This window comes from Sparus aurata, chromosome 5 (assembly GCF_900880675.1).
Source record: "Sparus aurata chromosome 5, fSpaAur1.1, whole genome shotgun sequence".
Lineage (NCBI taxonomy): Eukaryota > Metazoa > Chordata > Actinopteri > Spariformes > Sparidae > Sparus > Sparus aurata.
Window position 1 is genome coordinate 8,165,509 of NC_044191.1, and position 21,581 is coordinate 8,187,089.

Genomic DNA, 21,581 nt, shown 5'->3' on the forward strand with positions numbered 1-21,581 from the left:
GCACAGTGCTGTACTACTTCCTATACTGCAGTCCGCTTCGGCGAACACGGCGGCTCCCAGGGGATTTCACATGGCTGACCTTAAATAAGTTTGGCTTTGATCAAAGTTTAGCACGATCGGTCTGCTTGATACAGATCAGGGGATCAGGGAGATGAGACCTGTGCTAGGAGGTCCTGGCAAAGACTCCTTCCTAAAGCTCCACCGCACCCCTCCAACAACGGATTATGTCGGGCAATTAAGGTAATGAACTGGCTAACGTAACAACGCATAATGATCCTTTTTATCCTCGTTCTCTAAGGTGCCTCTTGCAGTTTTCCCTGACACGTCTTTCGCTGTATCTCTTAAAAAAAACAGCTTTGCTTCCTATTTGGTGTCCTGCTAGCGGATGTTCCCAATGCAGGAAATGATATCGCAGGTGAATCAGGACAAAGGAAAAAAAACACCGCCAGGCACGTCTGTGAGTAAAACAGACAAGAGTTCAGCAGGACAAGTGGAACAGTGGAGCTCTTGTTAGGCCTGACGAGCGTGCGCGAGCTTGGTCAAAGGAGTAGAGAGGTGAAAGAGTGTAAAAGCACCTGTGTGAACATGTTCTCGTGCATTTTCCTGCGCCGGTGTACGTACAAGTGAGCGTCCAGGCCTCGCGTCCGTCTGTGTGGCTGTGGAAGCCTGCATTCCAGTTCCCCCAATCAACCTCCCACCCCATCAGAGCACAACTTGTCTGCCTGCTCCCTTTTCATTTGAACACATTTTCTAGCCAAAAATTTCACTTCAATCTCACCTCATCTCTCCATACTACATTAACCCCTGGCAATTGCCTTCCAAATGACCCCATTAAGCTGTAATTGCCTCAGCAGGCCTGCTCCCTCGCTTGTAATTCTGTGCAGCGAACCCACCAGACGTTCCCCCGGCATTGTTTCATGTTCTGGCTCCCATCAGCCAGTTCAGACACTGACCCCCCCCCCTCCGCCTTTCCCCCTTTTTACTCCCCACCTCCTCTCTTCTGTCGTGGCCGGAGCTGTTGGTGCTCGCCACTAGCAGTGCCACTGGCAGACTCTCCTCATCTCCTCAGTGAGCTCACACAGGAGGTGTCGTGCCCTCACTTCCTCCTCAACAGCTACGCTTGCTGTCAATTACATAAGCACGTACATTGACTAAACCAAATACCTGGCTTTTTCGTTACGTCACCCCGAGGCCCTCGTGACATAAACACAGCACATGCACAGTACAGTTATCCGCCTGACTCTACTAGAAACAGAAACAGATACTCGCTTTGGCCGCTCAGAATTTCTCTCCGCGTGTCAATTACAGAATTAATTGCGCCATAATATTTGTATGTTGAACCATCATCTCCCACTTCATTTGTCATTAGGATGCTGTTGGGTACAGAGAGTACAGCCGGCAAAGACACCCGCCGTGGCACCTCCCAGCACAACTTCACCTTTTCTCTTCCCACTAGGGAGCGGATGTCAAGACTGCTCAACTTTTTGACGAAGGCCTCCGCGGATAACTAACGCACAAATGCGGATAGGTGGAGAAAGCGATCCTGACAGTGATGTATTGCAACTAGTTGCAGGTGTCAAAAAGAAGATGCTCTGCCAGCCATTGGCGCTCATGCACTGGATATATGCATGCATGCACACGTCTGTGCCCCTGCATGTTTTCCTGAACGCGTGTCCCTCATGCACATCGTGTTTGTGTACATGGGTGTGTGCGCTCGTGGTCGTTCGGTGTGTTTGTGTGTGTGTGTGTGTGTGTGCACATGTTCACGATGCCTCTAAGCCTTTACATGTGACCTGCTATGGGGGGGACCTGGACTAATAATCCATTCAACACTCCCTCCATCTCAAGCAGCACATCCTCCCTGCCGCCCATAACAGATTGGTTAGCTCGTAAAGGCTCTCCGCTGCCACAGACACACACGCCGCCTCAGTGTAGTCAAGCTACAGAGTGATAACAACATCTTCCAACATACATCCTTTCATTTGGAGCACCTCTTTAGAAAAGTATGGAACAACATATCGACAAAATACAGTTACATCGATTTCCCCCCTCTAACACCGCAGAGGTTTACTGTGATTTGAAACGTGGTTTTTAAAATTAATTCTAAGCTTGAGATACACAAGCTTTCTCTGAACACACAAACCCTCAGAAACGCTTTAGATCATCTCGCTCTCTCGTTGCCCGTTTATTTAAATTCATTCTTTTTTTCCTAAGCAAATGTTCCCAGGAATATCAAGGTGTTTTTGTTGCAAAGCTCTAACTGATCCGGGGGGATTTGCTTCCAACAGCCTGTCTCTCCCTCGCCTTTCAACACAAAACTCTGCGCTCCAATCAAAATGAACCACCAGGGACCCCCCTTCCCTCCCCCCTGAGCTACGCCTGCTCCGAGTGCTGTGATAGCAGCCTCTCTGCCATTGATCGCGGAGTTTAGCACAGCGCATGCATGCCACCGTTAGCAGAAAACAAAGACCTCTCTCCCTTTAATAGTGGCGCGCACCGTTAATGCAGCTAACGTCTTCTGTTTGCCTCTGCCCCCGACGAATGAATGAAAGAAAGCAGATAGCAATTAAAAAGGTTAACTAGGGTCCACGTCTAGTCACAACTCATCTTTTTCACACAAATCTTTTTACCTCATAAACAGATTGATATCTTTTGGGGGTGCACGTTCACTTGCCACAAGTGATAAAAACACGCATTCATGTCTTACTTCTAATTGTGTTCCAGGTTGCAAATCTAATTGTAGACACTGAATTCAAAAAGGAAACACAGCTTTATTGATCCACCTAACACAGACCAGGAGGATCTCATGAATTAGGAATGAGATAAATCACCATTAACCCCGGAGAACCCAGCTTGTGGTCGACCACTGACACACCGCACTGATCTTTTTTTTTTTTCTTTTTTTTTTTTTTTATAATCGGGATAATTCGTCCTGGCAAAGTATAAATATAACTCTTCAATGAATACAGCATGTGTCTGTTTATTTAATCAAGGGCTGATTTACTTGTGACAGAGAATACATTCTTCTATTTTCTGTGAGCCTCTATAAAATTGCCATCATTTTTAATTAATTCTTAATTAAAATATATTACACCACAGCTTCTACCCATCTCTCTTGATATTCTAACATAATCAATTCAGAACCATTTACATATCATTAATTAAAAGCTTTCCTCTCTCATCCTTAAAATCATAATGAGGGCCGATTCCTCATTAGTAACCTATAAGGGAGAAAATAACAATACAGTAGAGAATGGATGGCGCATTCCACTGTGAGTCCTTTGTCTCTGAGTTTCTGAAAAGCATTTTTTTTTTTTTTACGCTTCTCAATTGGATTTAAGAATTACTGAGTCAATTTTGTGGACTCAATGAAAATAAGTGAAGCAACACAGGCTCTCTTAGTGTTTATTTGTGCCTCCATGCTGCTTTAAAAAGGAAAACAGAGTCAATCTGTGTCATCAGCCCTATTGAATTTGGACCTAATTCTATTCTAAGAACTACAAAGTACAATTTATCATAATGCGTTTTCAGCTTTTTTAATGATGCGACAAAATAATAACATTGCTTTTGGGTCATTTGAAAAAAAAAAAAAAATTAAAAAATCCAACACGCTTATTTTACATATGAATGTGACTGTGTCCTCTGAATAACACAACTGTGAACAACGATGCCGGACCAGAACAAATAAATGTCCTCACCTTGGTGTTTGTTTACAATCAGCCTGCAGACAAACAAACACGCTCCGAGTAATAAGCAATATTCTGCATGAATATAAAAGGCAGCTCAGTACCTGTTGATATGCCATCAGACTGCATAATTCAGCATCACTGTACATGTTAAGTGCATCTATGCAAACAACGGCCTCGGATCATTTATTATCCTGACTTTAAACACGTGCGTACTATCTTTCCATCTTGAGCTCTCTCTTAAAGAAGAGTAATAATATCAAGTAATGATAGGTATTGTTATGCCGAGGATCAGGCATATCCTGATTTTTATCGCCCGTCTCTCACAGGTGCTCCGGCGCTACTTGTCAGGACTGCATGTCTGGGTCTTCCACATGTCAGATAAAAATCGCTGCACTTGGTGTTTCGGCAGCCTGACAGCAATTTATTTGAATGTTTTGTCACACTGGTGTTGGTGCATTTTGTGTGGGCTGCTCACCGGAATGGCAACAGCTCGTAGCTTCCTGACACTTGTGCTCGCGCGCACACACACACACACACACACATACACAAAAAACAAAACACACACCTGAACTAAGCTAAAATCACAGATGCATTTTGCATGTGTTGCACTGTGGATAATTAGAACCTGCATAGGTACGAAAAAAAATAAAAATAGGTCTTGTAACTGATAGTGTTCATTAATATTTAACACCTCATAAAGCAGGTGACACTATCGTTAGCAGCCGTTATCCTTTTGAAAATATACATTCTCATTTACACCTCCGTGACCACACACACTACCCTATATGGACCCAATATAAAGTGTGTGTGTGTTTTTTTTTTTTTGTTTCTTTTTAATGTTCTACTTTGAATAACGCCTAAATAAATAACACGCTGGATTCAGAGTGTGTTCGGCACAAACCTCGTTGTAATCTTGTGATTCTCCGAGCTGACATGGAATATTGAGTAAGTTAATGAAATCCTCTCAAAGACAGGAACTCTATTTTTACACCATGATAATTAAAGTACGACACAGTTATAATTTACAGCCCTCGCTTAATTGCATAGGAAAAGTAAAATGGGAGAGGTCTATGAGAGGAGATTAAATGTGCGTATGTGTGTGTGTGTGTGTGCGCGCGCGTGCGTGCGAAAACGAGCGCGTGTTTGCGCGCCTCTTCACTCAAGAAGAGTGAACATAAAAGCGCCTCCTGTGCATCTAAACAACGGGATCGTATCTTTTAGCATCGTGGAACGTATCAAAGATTAGGTAATGAAATATGCACCGTCCTATTTTTCTGCTACCAGGCCCTTTTGACAAATCGAGTACAATCCAAAATCTCCATAAATCACTATTAAAGACAAGTATATCATCACCAGCGCATATATCTTCCCCAGCCTGACCTGTAGACTAATGAGAAAAGGCCCAGACTATTTTGTCTGATTAATTAATTCAAAATGTCGGCTGTTATTCAAATGTGAGGCTGGTGTTATTTGAATAACACTTGACAGCGACGCCTGAAGAAATAATTTCTGGTTTGTGAGGCTGCTGCGGCATTACTGATGATGGCTCATGGAAATGTTAGAAGCCGAGGAGTATTTTTTCCCTCTTCGCCAGTCCTCTCGCTTTCTCTCCCTCACCTTCTCAGTCATGATAGCTCCAAGAAGTATTTCATTACTTCAACCGACCCCCCCCTCCTTCCTCCTCCTTCACAATTATGGCTCTTACCGTTTTTTTCCACTGTCTGTCCTTTCTCTGTGTTTGTATTCCCTCCCACAGCCAGCCCAGATCTACAGGGCAGCGCTTTGGCTCTGCGAGAGACATGCTGGCAAAGAGGAAGGTCATGGTTTTTACAACTGCAGCTCCCCAATGCTGACAGCCCGTGCTGCCAAAGTGACACACTCTGTTTGGCTTTCCCACGTTCATAGAGCTCCACAGCACTTCGTCTTTATCACGGAGCACGCCACACACACACACACACACACATTTAATCAGGCTCCGAGCTGCATTTCCTGTCAATGTGCAATAAAATGATCACACGTACGGACAGACGCGCAAAATATTGCAGCAGACAGAAGTGGAAATTATCCTATTTGGTGGGCATTTTTTCCTGTTTCTTTCCTTTTTTTCCGTGCAAAACCCAGTGGATTGGGGGGCAGGGAATAAAGGCACCGGAGAAAGAAAACCGTGAACGTACGTGCTAGGGCCTGGGGGCAGTGCACACCCCTCTATCGCTTCCCTCATCAAGCATGGATTCTAATCAGGGCTGGGGAGATATAAGACGCTCAGTCATTAAATAAATTAACTCTGCCACTCCATGCTCTCCTTCAGCACCCGCGAGAGGCCCGCCGTGCTCTGCATACTTACAGAGGCTCCGAGCATCACGCACCTCACCTTCACGCCACAACCTAGCCGGCCTGCCAACACACACGCGCATGCACACACACACACACACACACACACAGGTTAAGAACTAATCTTGAATATTTTAGAGAAGGAGAGGAACCACACCTCCTGTCTCTCCACAACGGATGTTCACATTCACGTGGAGGGCTTTTACATAATTGCATTAAAAGACCACAAACAACCCTTTGGGACGTTTCCCTGCGAAGAATGCGGGTGTGTCCCACACATTCTGCATTAAGAAATCTAAGTACATGAGTGATAAATAACCTCTGAAGACCACTGCTGATTCACAGGGCTGGTGAGACAGCGTTAGACATGAGTTTTTCCGAGGATCTGTGCAGTGCACTGCCATTCATCAAGAGGAAGCAAGTGCAGTGACGAACAGTAAGAGAGCTCAGTGTCGGCTCGGATCACTGACACAAACAATCAAAGCTGACACAGCCTTCGTATAGCACCTGCCACTCCGGCAACACAAATAGATCAATATGAGGGGGAGCTCGTTCACTGTTTAAAACTCATATCCGTGCACCCGCATCATCTTCCAGAGCACCGTGATGTAAAAAGTGCGTGCTTAATACATATCAATCACTCTGGCAAGAGGAAATGCTTATTTGAGGAGCCAACGTGAGGCAAATGCGCCGTGTCAGCAGAATGCCCCTTGTCAAAACTTGCCATTTGAATTTTCAACCATATTGCGCCGAGACAAATGTCCTCAGAAATCCCTTACATTGCAATTTATATCATTTTAATGCACGCTTTAATTCTCCATTACTTAGAGAGGAAGTACCTGGGAGGGTGGAAACACATTAGAGAAAGTAAGAAATGAACAGAAGGGTCTGGGGATCTCTCGAGCAGACACAATTAAATATTCATGTGTCTCCTCCTAGGACACAACAGATACAGATCATTATCATGGCAACAGCACACCACCATTTTGTTCACACGTTTGGCCTCCGAATCCGTGTGTGTGTGTGTGTGTGTGTGTGTCAAATTCCACGAGAAAAGAGGAAAACCTACGGAACACGTTTGCAAATCCGTCATTCGAAATAAAAGTGATTCTTTTTTCTGTGCAAATTATCACTTCAGATGAGTTATTAAAGATATAATTAGCAGTTCAGGCCATTAATTACTGGAGTTAAAAATATGAGCAGAGCGGGAATGTCTTTGCAAAGGTGCACAGGTACGTGTCTCATAGAGCCACATGCCACGGGACAATACGCCGGCTCACAGTGTTAGTGAATCATTCCAAAATTCATTACAAGCGCTCACTCCTCTCCTGCCTCCCGCTTGAGGAAAAAGCAAGAGAAGAATAGCAGTAATGTACTCTGGATGACCTCCACTTTCTAAAGAGAGGAGAAACCAGCCTTTTTTTTTTTTTTTTTTTTTTTGCTTTTCAATCCCCATCAAAGAGGAGCAAAAAGGAGGGACAGCATTCCCCTGCTCGCCGTCATTAATCATAGCTTTCTGGGAGCAAGCGCATATTAATTTCTGTCATCCCAAACATCATTTGGTATTGTTATGCCACGGCTTAGTCCTCATTCACCAGCAGACGCCGGCCGTTCCTCCTGGTTTGAGGGAAGACAGGGCCTGTGTGGCTGTGTTTCAGAGCAAGAGGCCTTTATCCCTGGGGCTCTGACACCAATTAAGCCATTTCACCGGGAGACGAAAACAGGGCCCGCCGTTTCGCTGTAACATGAGCCAGCACCTAGCTGCTGGCCCCTCGCCATCTTTCCATGACTTCAGGCGCAAACATGAACTTAAGAAAATAAAAAGATGGGAGCCAGTGGTCATACTTTACTGACGAAATTACAAAAGGGGGGGTGTTTTGGGCTTTTTGCACAGATCACCGGCAGCAGCAGTCCAGCCTCTCTGTCATTAGCTCCAGTAACATGATTATTTAAAATTATTTTAAATACATGTTTAAATTCAGACACAATATCAAAACATTATGATAATATAATGCCACACTTGATAAGGAAAACGCTCCGTGTGCAGTTCCCTTTATGTCTCTTTTTTCCCCCCATAGTTGCCTCTTGGCAGGCAGCAGAGTGGAGCTTGTCTTTGGGCTAAAGCAGAATAATGCAAGGTTTGTTATGAATTAAATATTAGAAATCTTAACACAGCAGCCAATAAGAATTATTTGCCTTATTAAAGCAGCAGAAGACGCTGATTAAAATTTCATTGCATTGCAGTCTTTTTCCCATTTCTGCCTTCAATATATCATTCTAATGTATGAAACATGTGGAACAATGGCATATGGAACAATGGGGAGAGGGGCTTCATTTTCAGGCTTGTAAATGAGGGAGAAGTCAGCGCACTTCCCGTTTTTTTGTGTGTGTTTTTGGAAAACAATCTCGTGCAAAGACAGGAAAGGTGACAACAGCCGTCTCTGTGTTTTTGTCAGGGAACACGCTGCACTGTCAAAATATTACCAATGAGATTTAAAATGTGTGCATTTACTGACGCCTGCCTGTAATTCCTTCATCGCTTTATCTGCGGAAATCCTTCACCTGTAGGAGTGATGCCTCCACGCGGCACGTGACGACAAAACAGTCTCAAATACAGGCATTTAACTGGCTGCAAAAAAAATGAACGTACAGTTAGTCTATCAGAAAGACTGAACGCAGGAGAGGTAACCTGAGCGAAAGCAAAGAAAGTGACAAAAGCCGGATTGTTTTCGGGGCTCTCGCACTCACACATGATAGGTCATTTAGTTGTCCACATGTAATGTGTACAGAGTAAATGAACATCATGGTGTCTGTTGTCCCATGAGGAAAACTCTTCCCTGAAACACTAGAGCTAATGAAATAGGGACCTATAAATAGCAGAGTCATTACTGAGAGAGGACTTGCTTTGCACCAGTCGTTCACTCTAACCCTTTTTACACTAATAACCAGCTCTATGGCATTACAGTACATAGACTCGGCCATCGAGTAATGCGGTAATGAACATCATGACACAGGAGACTCAGGGAAAAGTTCATGTTTAAAAAAGAATCTCTAGCTGTAAATATCAGTAAGAAGAGCCATACGCCCTTACACCAACTGTAACGCTGTAAAACAAAGATAATTAAGAACATAATGTGTTTTTCAGAACATGAATGGACTTTAAATGTTTCGTGTGCTTATGATTACGTTTCATTAAAACAGCTTCAGTGCATTTTTCATGCATTTCCGGTGACTGAAAATATTTAAGAAGCACGAATGTGACTTTTTTGCAGAGTGAGAATTATCAAAAGTGTGTAAACTTTATTAAAAGCAGTGAAAACTCCGTATTGCAACTCGTAAAAAAAAACAAACATTTTGGTTTAACTGCGTCTGGCAGGTCTTTTACTGTTCTGACGAGAGCGCAGCCCTGTGACGCGTGAGAAAAATTCTTGCTAACTCATGCTGACAAGACAACAAGTTGTGTAGTTCACGTTTATGTTTTGCGTGATTTCTTCGAATGGACACAAAGGTGCAGTGTGTGTTTCTGCAGAGGGTCATAGCTGCTCCCTCTCTGCTTCAGGTTTCCATTTTCACCCTCACCACCAGACAAAAGTCTCAAAAAGCAAGAGGGAAATGCAACAGCCACGCTCCTACTGCTGTAAACTAGTTTCAATCAATCCTTCCTTTTTGCATCCCAAGCAGCCTCTGCTGGCTGCCACCGCCTGAAGATAACTATTTCACCACCTCTGTCATGCCTAATTAACAACTCAGATGTACAATTCAGAAATTTCGCAATTAACCTACTAAAATATTGTTGGAGGATGCTAATTGTTATGCCAGTTGCCATAAAGACTAATTTGCATAACGTATGTGCAAAAAACAATTATGAGCTGTTGATCGCGCAGGAGCCCGCAGAAAGCGCTCGGAGCGATGGAGGGGGAGCGAGGGAGACGTTTGCAAGATGGGTGCTCGTGTGTGCAGATGGAGGGACAGCACTGAATCATCGTGCAAAAAAAAAAAAAAAAAAAACAGATTTGAGGAGCCGTGTGTGCTGATACCAGGCAGCGCCGGTGCAGAGGCATCTATCTCCACAGCACAAAAGCATTTTCCCTCCCAAATGAAACTGATATGTAGACTCTTGTTTTTTTCCCCCCTTTTCCCTCTTTGTCTGGCTCTCCTTCTTTTCATCTTTGCTGATGGGGAAATGGAGGGTATTTGGGAGCTACTTAGATAATAGCCACATCTTCCCCGGTCCCCCTCGTGCTTTAGAGGAGGAAGCACTAGTGGCCCTGCCATTGAGCCAGTCAGGAACCCAGCTGTGCGCGAGCTATTCGGCACAACACTATCTAGTCACTGCAGCCGCATCACTGGGGCTCTCTGAGACAAAAAGCAGCCAAAGTCAATTGTCTCTCCTGCTGAATGGCTTTCTGTTCTCTGCCATGCATTTACTGGAGCTTTTTCATGAGGGGGAAAAAAAAAAAAGGAAAATAAAGTCAAATAAAATATTTTCTTGTTCCATTTTAAAAGGGATTCTTTTGTTTAAGCTGCAACTCCAACAACAATATAACAATAATATTTATAATTATTCTAATAATTATTCATTTCATTGGTATTATTATTAATATTATTATTATTATTATTGTAATGCATTTGTATTAATAATAATAACCCGATTGGAATGAGAGGGGTCATTAACTTTGTCAGGAAACATTGAAATTAATGTTCCCTGTAGATTTCAGAAATGCTTACCTCCTCAGTCCTAACTCTATTTACTCCAGGTAATGCTTTTAGTCAGCCTTGCATGTGGTTAATTACAGGCTCATCCTGAACTGTATTTAATTAACACAGTCTTTCCTAGCTGAACATTACATATATCTGGGACAAACCAATAAACACACACGGAAGCATGTTTAGCCGATCTCAGAAGCCAAATCAAACATGTGCAACAAAACACCGACATTGGCTCGGACTGTGAGTGTAGTCCCTCCCTAATCCACTGCTATAAACACTGGGTCGGAGCATTTATCAGCCTGAATCTGCCACGCTCTCTCCCTCTCCCTCTCCTACCTCTCCAGACCCCCTGTTTCTGAACCTGATGAGTCAAAGGTCAGGAAAACAACAAGTCAATACGCGGCCAAAAGAAGCGCCACGCAGCTGAGAGAGCTGTGGAGAAGGCTAAGCCTCTCTGTGGCACTCCGTGATTTAGCCTGTAATAGTTTTCTGTAATCTCTTTCTATTGATTAAACCTCACATCAAAGAGTCCTGCTACAGAACCTCTCTTTTCCTGGTCAGAAATACCATATGGAGGTAATCTTTCACCTTTGTTATTCTTGCCGCTCCCGCTGCTGCTGCTGCTGTGAGCCTCTCTTCCAAAGCATGAGAGCAAGACAAGGGAGTAGCCAGCAGGATAAAACAAACCCAGCACAGAGGAATAACTGCAAAACTCATCTGAATCGCAGGCAATTTTCGCTCAATGCATTCATTGTCCTCTCATGCAGCCTACAGGGAAAAAGGTACAACATGAATGTATCCTTTGTCCTGCAACAGCTACAAACACCCGGGAATAAAACATTTTAATTGCCTTTTTTTTCATGTATGTACCAAAAAGAAAAACATCACACACTCAAGGACAAAGAACTCCACTTGCCAGCCGAATCTCACATTTAGCTTATCTAAATGCAAAAACCAGGAAATTTGGGGGGAAAAATCCCTCCTGCTAAAAACACTCAATTTAGTGACAGGCAAATGACTTCATGCTGCCACTTAATCTCATTTCTTGCATAATGCTCTCTAATTAGCATATCAAAGTGAATTAATACTTCTAGGGCATTAGCAATGCAGAAATACGCTGTGGCTCTACAATAACAGTTAGAAGAGTGCCAGAAACTTCTAAACACCCTGAAAAGTCTTCAGAATATCTCGCTATTACTAGAAAATGCACCTCTTGACCCCTTCCTTTACAAAAAAAAAACAAAGGAAACAGCGATCGTTCTCGCCGCTTTGATATTTGTCTCAGCACTTATCACAAAAAAATATGTTGAACATAAACACTCGTGACGCTTTGAAGCTGAACCCTGAGCTCACTTTTCATCTGCACACTAGACAATAAGTCTGGATAACATGATACATGCGCGCAGTAATTACAGCCATGATTCTTGGACCGCTTTCAAATTTATTATTAAAAGTCATTTTCAGCCAACGGTTGGATCCCATGGCTAAAAGACAGCGGCCCCTGTGCCATCTGAGCGGACATGAAAGGGGCCAAGGAAGCCCTGTGAACGATGCTACAGCAGCCAGTGAAAGGCTCACTGTGTGCTGCAGAAACAGGCCGGTCAACAAGGCCACCAGACCAGCTGAGCTCTGTCAATGGCTAAGAGGGGGAGGCTGTGACTCTAAACCACAGGTTAACCATGCACACACACACACACACACACACACACACGCTTGTTCTCCCTCTCCTCCTCCGTCTCATCTCGTTCTCACACACACTTTCACACACGCTCATCAAAGTTTTGTCGTTTTCCTTTACCTTCCTCAAACTTGAGACAGCAGAGACACACAAGTGTCGACAAACAAACTGGTGAAACGTTTGATTCAAGTCATCTGTGGGTTAAAACTGACCTGGATCTGGATTTTTTTATTTTTTTTTTACATGACTTAACTTTTCATCTGGTCTCACAGATGCAGCAGCGCTGAAGTACAGGAAACCCTGTTCACATCGCATCAATGATTGCCGGAAAAATAAAAGTGTGCGACGTGTAATCTGCATCCTTTATCTCTTTTGTTGTCTGAACTCAACAGGCACACACACACACACACACACACACACACACACAGCAGAGCACCTCGGCTACACTGTGGAGCCTCTGCCTGCCCCTGTGGACGCCACCTGTGTTGGGGAAGTTCATAAACTTTTATGATCCCTCCCAAGCCAATTTCCTCATAAACTGCACAAAGGTCACAAATCTGACAAGGCATTAGCTTTGGTAAATTACACCAAACCCACAGCATTGTTTTCTTTTATATTCGTATTATTTTCCCTGACTGAGATATAAAATACATGTAACTTGGGAAATAAATAGTGAGGGGTTTGAACATTTGAAACATCGGTTTACTTTGCTCAAGAACAATCCGATTACAATAAGGAAAAATGAACATGGTCTGTAAAATCTGTTAGAGCTAAGAATCAGTTATTTCTTCACTTAAGAATTTAAAGGGGAGCAGAATATAGTGTGTCCTATAAACACTGTGGGGAAAGTGCAGACACGGCACAATGTCTGTAAAAGGGTGACTTTTTCAAAATGCATGACAGCAAAGTTTGAGCGATTAGAAAAGTTATGAAACGTGAAACCAGTAACCACGATCTCTCTTATATGTGTGTGTATGTGCACATACATTGTTAAACTGTTCAGCCATGCTCGTAGAATTTGGCAGACGTGATGCTTTTAAAGAGAAACTGCTAGATTTTGCAACCAAAATATTTTTTCGAATTTTCTCTCATTTTCCACAAGCTCATTCTATCATTTGCATTTCACCTTTAACCCACCACATCTGTAGGAAAGGACCCCATGTGCAATTTTGATACAATTACTGACGAAGAGTGCGGTCGCCTCCCTATGTTTTAAATCCTGGCAATTGTCAGGTTAAAGCATGAATTCATTGTGATCTCAGCTATGGTGAGCATATGCTACGGGATTTCCCCCGTCCTGCTCGGTGCCAGGGTGGTGAGGGTGAAAGCTGGAGCGTACACTTTCCTGCTTAAATCCAAGCAACCAGTGCTGGGTAAAGATGCTGCTGCAGAAACAAGAGCATCTTCAGAGAAAAAAAAAAACAACAACAACAACGTCTGCCACTGTCTGTCTGTCTCTGTGTGTCACAATGACATATTTAAAAAAAAAAAAAAAAAAGAAGTGATTGATTCATTTGGGCAAGAGGTCCCCTGTAACCTGGATACAGGCTGCCATCAGGTCACCGGGAGGTACATAAAATGTCTGTGTGCTGCTGCTTATTATTTGCCTTTGAGTTCATATTAGAATCACTTTATTTTACACAAAGATCTTACCTGTCTTTTCTTTGATTTCACAGAGAACGCTGAAGAGTGCTGGTTTCATTCTGTGACAGTTCAGTCCATGTTTCCTGTTTCAGTATAAGACAAGAAATAATACTGAAATAAATTCACTGATAAATCACATGCTAGATACTGACAAGGACAAGGATTCTGAGATGTTACGCTGAGTTGTCACTGTGTCCCAACACACACATGTCTCTCTCTCAGGAGTCATTTACAGGTTTACAGCAGTCAAAGTATGAAATCAACCAAATAAAATATCTGCTCACATGTTTAGACTAACACAACGTGTCACTATAAACACATGCCCAGTGACAACTTCTCCATATATTAATACCAGGGTGATTCATTTCAGTTTTTAGAGATTATTGCACACATATGAGCCTTTACTACAGGACATGTGCACACCAACTTTTTGCTCATTCAGTTTCACCACAGGCACTTTAAATAAAACGCTGCCGTTCCCTAAGTGACAACTTTCTCATGTGTTAAAGCTTTTGCGAGGCAGTAAATGCACCTTGGTGTAAGATTATCATTACAGCCACTCCAGCCTATTGTTACACATGGGGGAGTTAAGTTAAGCGGGCCACATCTCAATAATGATGCGTTCAGCGTTTTGTTTTGTTTTGTTTTTTTTTCTTTTTGAGGGGTGTGGGGGGGCAAAGTTAATAAAACATATAAATCAACCAACTTTGCTTGCGCCTCGTCCAGACTCTGATCAGTTATGGTCATTATTTGATGGAGAATGTCACCAATGTCTTGTTTTCTTCCGTCCCCGTCCGTCCCATCGTGTCCATGTGGAGGCGGCAGTGCCATGCCTCCTTGTACCGAGTGGCCGGCCAGACTGACACCGCCGATCGACTGCATGATCCGGGCTTGATCGTCCATGGTAGCCGCTAAAGAGTCTGTGCACTGAGCCACACAAATTGAAAAACTCATATACGAAATCGGCTACAACATGTGCCGCAGACAACTGGGTGATGCACGGATGTGTGATTCTTCACCGTCACGGAGCACACACGCGTTTCTATATAAAAAAAACAAAATAAAAATTTCTAGCAGTGATGTTTTAGCGTAAAATCTTGTGTCCAAGTTCTCGCTGTCCTCACGCTTTTTTTTCTTTCTTTCTTTTTTTACGCGCGGTCCAAAGTGCCAAAACGCGTGACCGTGTTTGTAGAAAAACGCATCAATATGTTCTTCTTCTTAACACTTCTTTGTCAAAATTGACGGTCCATCGTAACCCGCACGGATCCTCATGCCAATCTGTCTTTTCTCTGGGATTTGACGGCTGGTAGAGACAGAAACGCTCCTTGGTGATCTCTCATTTATTAGCGCTCTTCATGGGATTCCCGGCGCATTTCCTCTCCAAAAAAACAAAAAACAAAAAAACAAATGTCCAAATCCTCCTCGTGAAGCGCCGGCAACAAAAAAATATCCAATGTGGAAACGTGTAAACAAATATATATTTTAAAAAAAAAGGAAATCTTGCAGGTGTTGCCAACTATATATGTGCAGAAATGATGCACGCGACAACTGACAGCGTTAAAAAAGACACACAATCTGCGGCACAAGGTGTCCAAATGTGACTATAAAAAATAGGAAATGTACAAAAAAAAAAAAAAAAGTTGGGAGATTTTCTGTTTTTAGAGAGAAGGAAAAAAAAAAAAAGCAAGCACGAGAAGAAATTAATGAGGACACAGCGCTGTGTAAAGGCGATGCGCAAAAAAATATCTTGCCCCTGCTGAAATTTATGAGCTCCAGCCTCTGCCTGTGTGTGTTTTATGTTGTTTGATGGCAGCGGTAGTGAGCGATTGACAGTGTGCCAATGCCACTCACTCAGTGCAGACGTGTCAGAGCAGGGAACAGGGGTAGGGGGAAAAAAAAAATAGAAAAAATAAAAAAAAAAATACAAAAATACGAAATGAAAATGCACGCTCCGCCCTGCCAGAGGAGGGGTCTATATTCTTGTCACTTCTCGCCTGAACACCGAAAAACAAAATGTTAAGAGCTAGTACTTAGGATGGTGATTATAATGATGAAAGCGCGGCAGAGTCCCCTCTCTCTCTCTCTGTCTCGCAGCGGCGGCAGCAGGGTATCCTCGTTTCCTCACGCGCGCACGTGCAGCTATGTGCATATTCTCTACCAGTGATAAAGATTTAGTCCTGCAACAACACAGGCAAATACATAATGAGAGTTTTTATACAGTTTGATGTAGAACTGCATAGTCCCTTGTAAGCCTTGAGCCAGGCAGGCAGTAGACATGTTTATATTATTGGAAAGTAAAGCTCCCTCGACCAATCCCGGGCCAGAGTGACGGAGACTGACGAGCCGCGGGTCCTATTACTGGCAGATGCATGATGCCGAGGGCCCACCCACTCCATCCCTCCATCTTCACACCGCTCGCACAAAAGGATGGGAACTTCTGATTGGCCGTTGCCACGAGTGACATCCATTGCACAAGCAGGCGGCGCTGCTCGGTGCTCCTCCGCAGTTGCTATGGCAGCAGACAAGTTGTTGAGCTGGATGCAAGGCAGCAGATATAGTGTGCACCTCTGCGATAAGCATCCACAACACGGATTTATAAAGAAAAATAAAGGTGGACTCTGTTATTTTGGGGGGGCGTTTAGTGGGAACGCTGCAGGGAAAGAGAGAGGTTTGATTTTCCTGCATTTTAGGAGGGAAAGTTTGACAGAAAGACATCTTTCAGTGGAGGACAACAGCACAAGGCCTCCATATTGAACTTCTGACTTTGTTTGATAGACAGTGGTGAAGATGGATTCAATTTAAGACAACACAGGCAGTATTTAAGGACAACTCTGCGGCTTCATTGTTTGCTTGTGCATATTAAATCCTCCAGGAGCCAGAATTACAACCGTGGACATCATTTCTCCCCAGTCACATAATCAACATCAATAATTGTAAGTATTTCGGAGTGACCCAAGGAGACTGTGGTCTGCATTTTCCCTCAAAAGTCTAGCTATGATAAGGATTTTACTATAGAAACATGCAAGACTTGGAACATTGGTGGAGTCTACCTTCTTGCCTGTGATTGATTACGGAGATGTGCTGTATATGAAGGTCTCTGCTCACTGTGGTTCTCTCATCATTCTCATCATTGTGTAACATACTCACACGTGAATTGTTCTCCCTTAGGTGCATTTGGAATGTTTTTGGGTATTTTTTGGAAAGCCATTCTTGGCAAACTTCCAATTCACTCACCTCCTCTTTTAAACTTGAAATGTGGAAATCACACCCTTTGACATTTCCTCGTGATATTTTGTTCCCAAAGTCCAAACTGAGGAAGGAAAGTTGTTCAGGTTTCTGAGGTGACTGAGCTTAAACTTCAGAATATTGTGCCACTGAACAATTTTAAAATCTGGTAAGATCCACTGACACAGGGTGTCTGTGTGCAGACATTTAATCTGATTATTTTTTGTGGGGTTTTTCTCTTTCTACTGTTGTAACTCTGTGTTTCTATCATTCTTGGCAAGGTCTCCATTGTAAGAGGGATGTGGGATCTCAGTATGACAACTCTGCAAATGTGAAATCAAACTTAAAATTGTCCGCAGCACTTTTTCTTCTGCTTTTTCCTTTTTTAATTTCACTTTTCTCTTTTTAACGTTTTACACTGAAGTCCTGACAGACTTCCTCCTCATGTTCCCAGGAACCTGATCTGTTGTAGGAAATAACTTTTTGCAGTCACCAGTCGCTCAGTGGGAGAACTCCATGTTTCAGGAGTCTGTTGATCATTTTTGTGCACACAAAATGTCTGTACCATGCATCGATGCGATCTTCACAGTTAGAGGCTGCAAGCAAACTCCTGCACACTGACTAACTTGCGAAAAATACATGTATTTGCAATGATTTGCGCTGGAGCTTCATCAGGGAATTGAGGGGCCATCTTAAACAGTGTGGGTCGCAGGTCTGCAACCAATCACATTCCCCACATGAAATATAAAAACAGTAATAACAAACATAAATTTCCTATATGACAGAACATATCATAAATAGTATATATAAATGTACACCAAAATGTTTGCATAAGTTAATTCATGCAAAATTGATGCTAAGGCCCCCAGACTAAACAGTTATTACAGAAAAATACCATCCTAATATCGCAGGTTACATTGGTAGTTGTCTCACAAAGCACATCAAGCACACCTTTAAAGACACTATACAGCATTTTTAGTGATCAATGCTCACAGTGATCAGTACTGCCAGACAGACCATCATTGGGTATCATTGGCAGCCTATAACTTGGTGCCTTTGGGCCAGATTTGAGATCTGCTTGACAGCTTTACAGTAAAAATAAAGAATCATTTGCGTTAGCTAAACATTTATTGTGAAATTAGTCAAAAACATCTCAAAGAAATACTTGAAACAGCACGGTGGCGCTGAGATTAAGTGCAGCTACAGCATCATCTCTGTGACACAAAGCTATGTAAATTTGATGAACACCGACTAAATCTCTGGCGTGGAAGCTCTTGGTCTTAATTATTCAAGTGTACAGTGTTTTGACAGTGATGCTATACATAGTTTTAGCTAACCTATCTGAGACTTCAAGTTGTTTTCTCTCAGTAACAGATGGACATAACCACGAGTTTTGAGACACGCGGCTGGTGTCCATCAAGTTCTATCAAACTATAATTTTTGACTCATTTTCAGAAACATGGTCTTTATTAATTCTCAACGACCTGCAACAATTTCTGGGGTGCCTGATTCTGCTGTATTTAGTTTGGTTTTTCCACCGTATTTTGGCAGTCAGCATAAAGTGCCTCTCATCAATTGATTCAGGAGAAACGTAATTTTCCTTCTGGCTTCAGTAAAGTCCCAGTTTTACATTTAGTTTGTCTGAGAATTGATGAATTTACCAGAATGAAAAAAACAAAACAAAAAACACAATCAGTTACTGTTAACTCACATAGAACCTCTCAAGCAGTGCGTTTACATGACACTCAAGAAAACCGAATTACTGCGTTAGTCTGACTATAATCGGATTTTTAAGATGCATGTATACACCTTAGTCTGACTAAAATCGGACCGGATCGGATTTCTCATAGTCGAATTACACCACGTAGATTATTCGATTGAAAGTCGCATTAACTCCTGCATGTATACGTTTCCAGCGGATCGGATCGGATTTTGCGTTCTGCGCAGGCGCGAGATTTTTCCCCCGGGGCAGTGAGCCGGAAGTAGATGGACGGCAGTGGCGGCGTCTTTCCTCCGAAATCACCGCAAGAAAGAGCGCCATTGTGCATCTAGTTTGTGTAATTATCATGTACACCATATACGAAGTGTACAAAGATGTAGCTTCGTCTCGCTCTTCGTACGCCATCTTTCTTGAATGCCGAGGCAGCTGGTGACGTAAAGAGGTCAGCCGGAGGTGCGCCGTTAACACTAGTTGAAATGGGCACAGCGCCACCTAGCGTACCGGGGTACGACATGCTTTCGGCAGTAATTCGATTTTCTCACTGGCATGTATACTCGGATAATGGCAGTTGTCCGATTGAGCAGCATAGTCGAACTATGGCTGTAATCTGACTAAGCTGTGCATGTAAACGCACTGAAGGTTTTGTTTTTTTAACTATTAAAAAGATGTACTTAAGTGTTTTAGAATCATGATTTTTTGTCTACCGCTGACCTTTCCTAAGCAAGTAACGGAGCCATTTATCATAATATTGTCCTCTGCATTTTTCAGCGAAAAACAGGTGTAATCCTAAATTTAATTTACTGACTGTACAGATGTGTCTAATAAAGTCCAGAGAGTAAATAGAAAAAGGGCAATTCAATCTTAACAATGAAGGACAATGAAGCAATAGTGACTTCCAGAGAAATATATTATACATTGAACATAAACAACACAGTTAAATAGAGCAAGAAATAGTGAAAACCATCTTCGGAAACTATAAAGATATGTCAATTGAAAATGTGCGACAAAACACAAACGTTTCAAACTTCTTCAGAAACGACAACATGAGACGGAAATATACTGCACAATACACAGAGCAAGTGATTTTCACAAACATAAGACTGAGAATACTTAGTTAAGCATATCCAGTAATGCGTATCCTGTCCTGGTATTAATCAGTGATCCTGTGAAATACTGTGTCCCCGGTACATAATAATAGATCATGATTCATCTTCATGAGTGGATTAATTAATCTTCAGAAACGGAAGCAACGTTTACTGACAGAAGTTCAACTGAGGTCATGATACAGTGAGTCAGTGCTTTGGAAAACCTTTGATTATCTTTCTAGGAAAGGTAAAAAAAAAAAAAAACACCTCCCTGCTTTTACCTGCCTGGTCTTAAATTTTGAGTCACTGGATGAGGATGAGTCATAGATGTCCAAAAATAAATGAGGAATAGCATACAATAACTGTAGTGCATTTAGTTAAAAGAGGATATAATCAAAACAGGTTAATATTGACAGTTGTATTCACATAAATATTAAGATAATGTTTCAGGATTAAGGTGTTTAATTTCTCATTAACAGGCCATATGAGGACATCACTGATGCTCGAGTGTCTTTGACTTTGCATGGCTGTGGATATGTGAGATAATGTACAGATTGTCTTTAGCGGTCTGTGTGGTTCGGCTCAGTCATTTGACCTTGAAGTATCGGAGCAACACACTCTTGAGTTTAGTGACTGGGAGTCCCAGGTCTACTGCATTTATCATTGAAATACTGAGCTGTCAAGTCACACTACATACCTGTCAGGAAGGGCTCAAAGGTACAGCTCCGGCTCCTCTCCTCTGTTGCAGTGCATGATTCTTCATTGCATTGCATAGCGGGCCTATCCGCCGTTGTTTTCAGCCATATGTCAACATAATTCATTTCCGTATGTGACAGCTCCTTACAGTCAGACACTGTGGCGCTACCAGTTCACAAAACCTTGTTTACATAGCCAAGAGGTTGTGCTAGCCACTGTTTTCTGTACACTTCATTTCAGAAATTGCAGTGCTGTAATAATGCCCGGAAAATGCTGCAGGTCACTTAATTTGAAGACAAATAAATTACATGTAAGTTGACAAGTTGTTTCCACATGCACTGTACATTAGGTTAAATAAAATGACAATATTTTTACAAACGAGCTGAGCGAGGCATGAGAATTAGCACCTATGAGTGCAGAGACAACACTTTGTCATCATGCTTCTCATTGTGACATCTGAAAAGACCCACAGGTGCTGTAGAAAGTGACTGTGTTGTCATATTTCATTTAGGCATCCTTCTGCAAAGCTGTAATTGCCTAATTAGCTTGTTAATTAGGAGATTAGCATTTACTGATAGAGTGGCTTGCTCTGTTGTGATGAGAGTAATACAGATTAAGTGAGAAGTTATGGGTGCATGATTTCACAATTTCGCCATCCACAAAGGGGTCACAAATCATTAAAAGATTTGTGAAATCGCTGCATTTTACATCTGAGGATGATGCCCGTCTTTTCTCCCGGCTGCCTTCCATCACAACGCGTGCTGAAAGAACGCTGGAGCCCCGGTAAAGGCAGCCTGTCACAC

At 42.6% G+C, this 21,581-nt stretch overlaps 1 protein-coding gene and 1 long non-coding RNA gene across 11 annotated transcripts in view; one reads left to right on the forward strand and one right to left on the reverse strand.

The window, feature by feature from the left end:
• pbx3b (pre-B-cell leukemia homeobox 3b) overlaps nucleotides 1–16,370 on the reverse strand; it is a 61,689-nt gene extending 45,319 nt beyond the window's left edge. For 2 of the 10 annotated variants that reach the window (XM_030417714.1, XM_030417710.1), the window contains exons 1-2: nucleotides 14,759–16,362; nucleotides 14,062–14,135 (exon numbers count right to left, since the gene is read on the reverse strand). In XM_030417714.1, coding sequence (XP_030273574.1) covers nucleotides 14,062–14,135; nucleotides 14,759–15,006 — 322 coding nt within the window. In that variant the 5' untranslated portion in view covers nucleotides 15,007–16,362. Of the gene's footprint in view, nucleotides 1–14,061; nucleotides 14,142–14,758 lie in introns of all 10 variants that reach the window. The other 8 variants (XM_030417704.1, XM_030417706.1, XM_030417705.1 and 5 more) reach the window with 8 other exon arrangements.
• Nucleotides 16,371–16,556: 186 nt separating this feature from the next.
• LOC115582025 (uncharacterized) overlaps nucleotides 16,557–21,581 on the forward strand; it is a 28,862-nt gene continuing 23,837 nt past the window's right edge. Inside the window, exon 1 of the long non-coding RNA XR_003984122.1 lies at nucleotides 16,557–16,985. This is a non-coding gene — a long non-coding RNA (uncharacterized LOC115582025). The remainder of the gene's footprint in view (nucleotides 16,986–21,581) is intronic.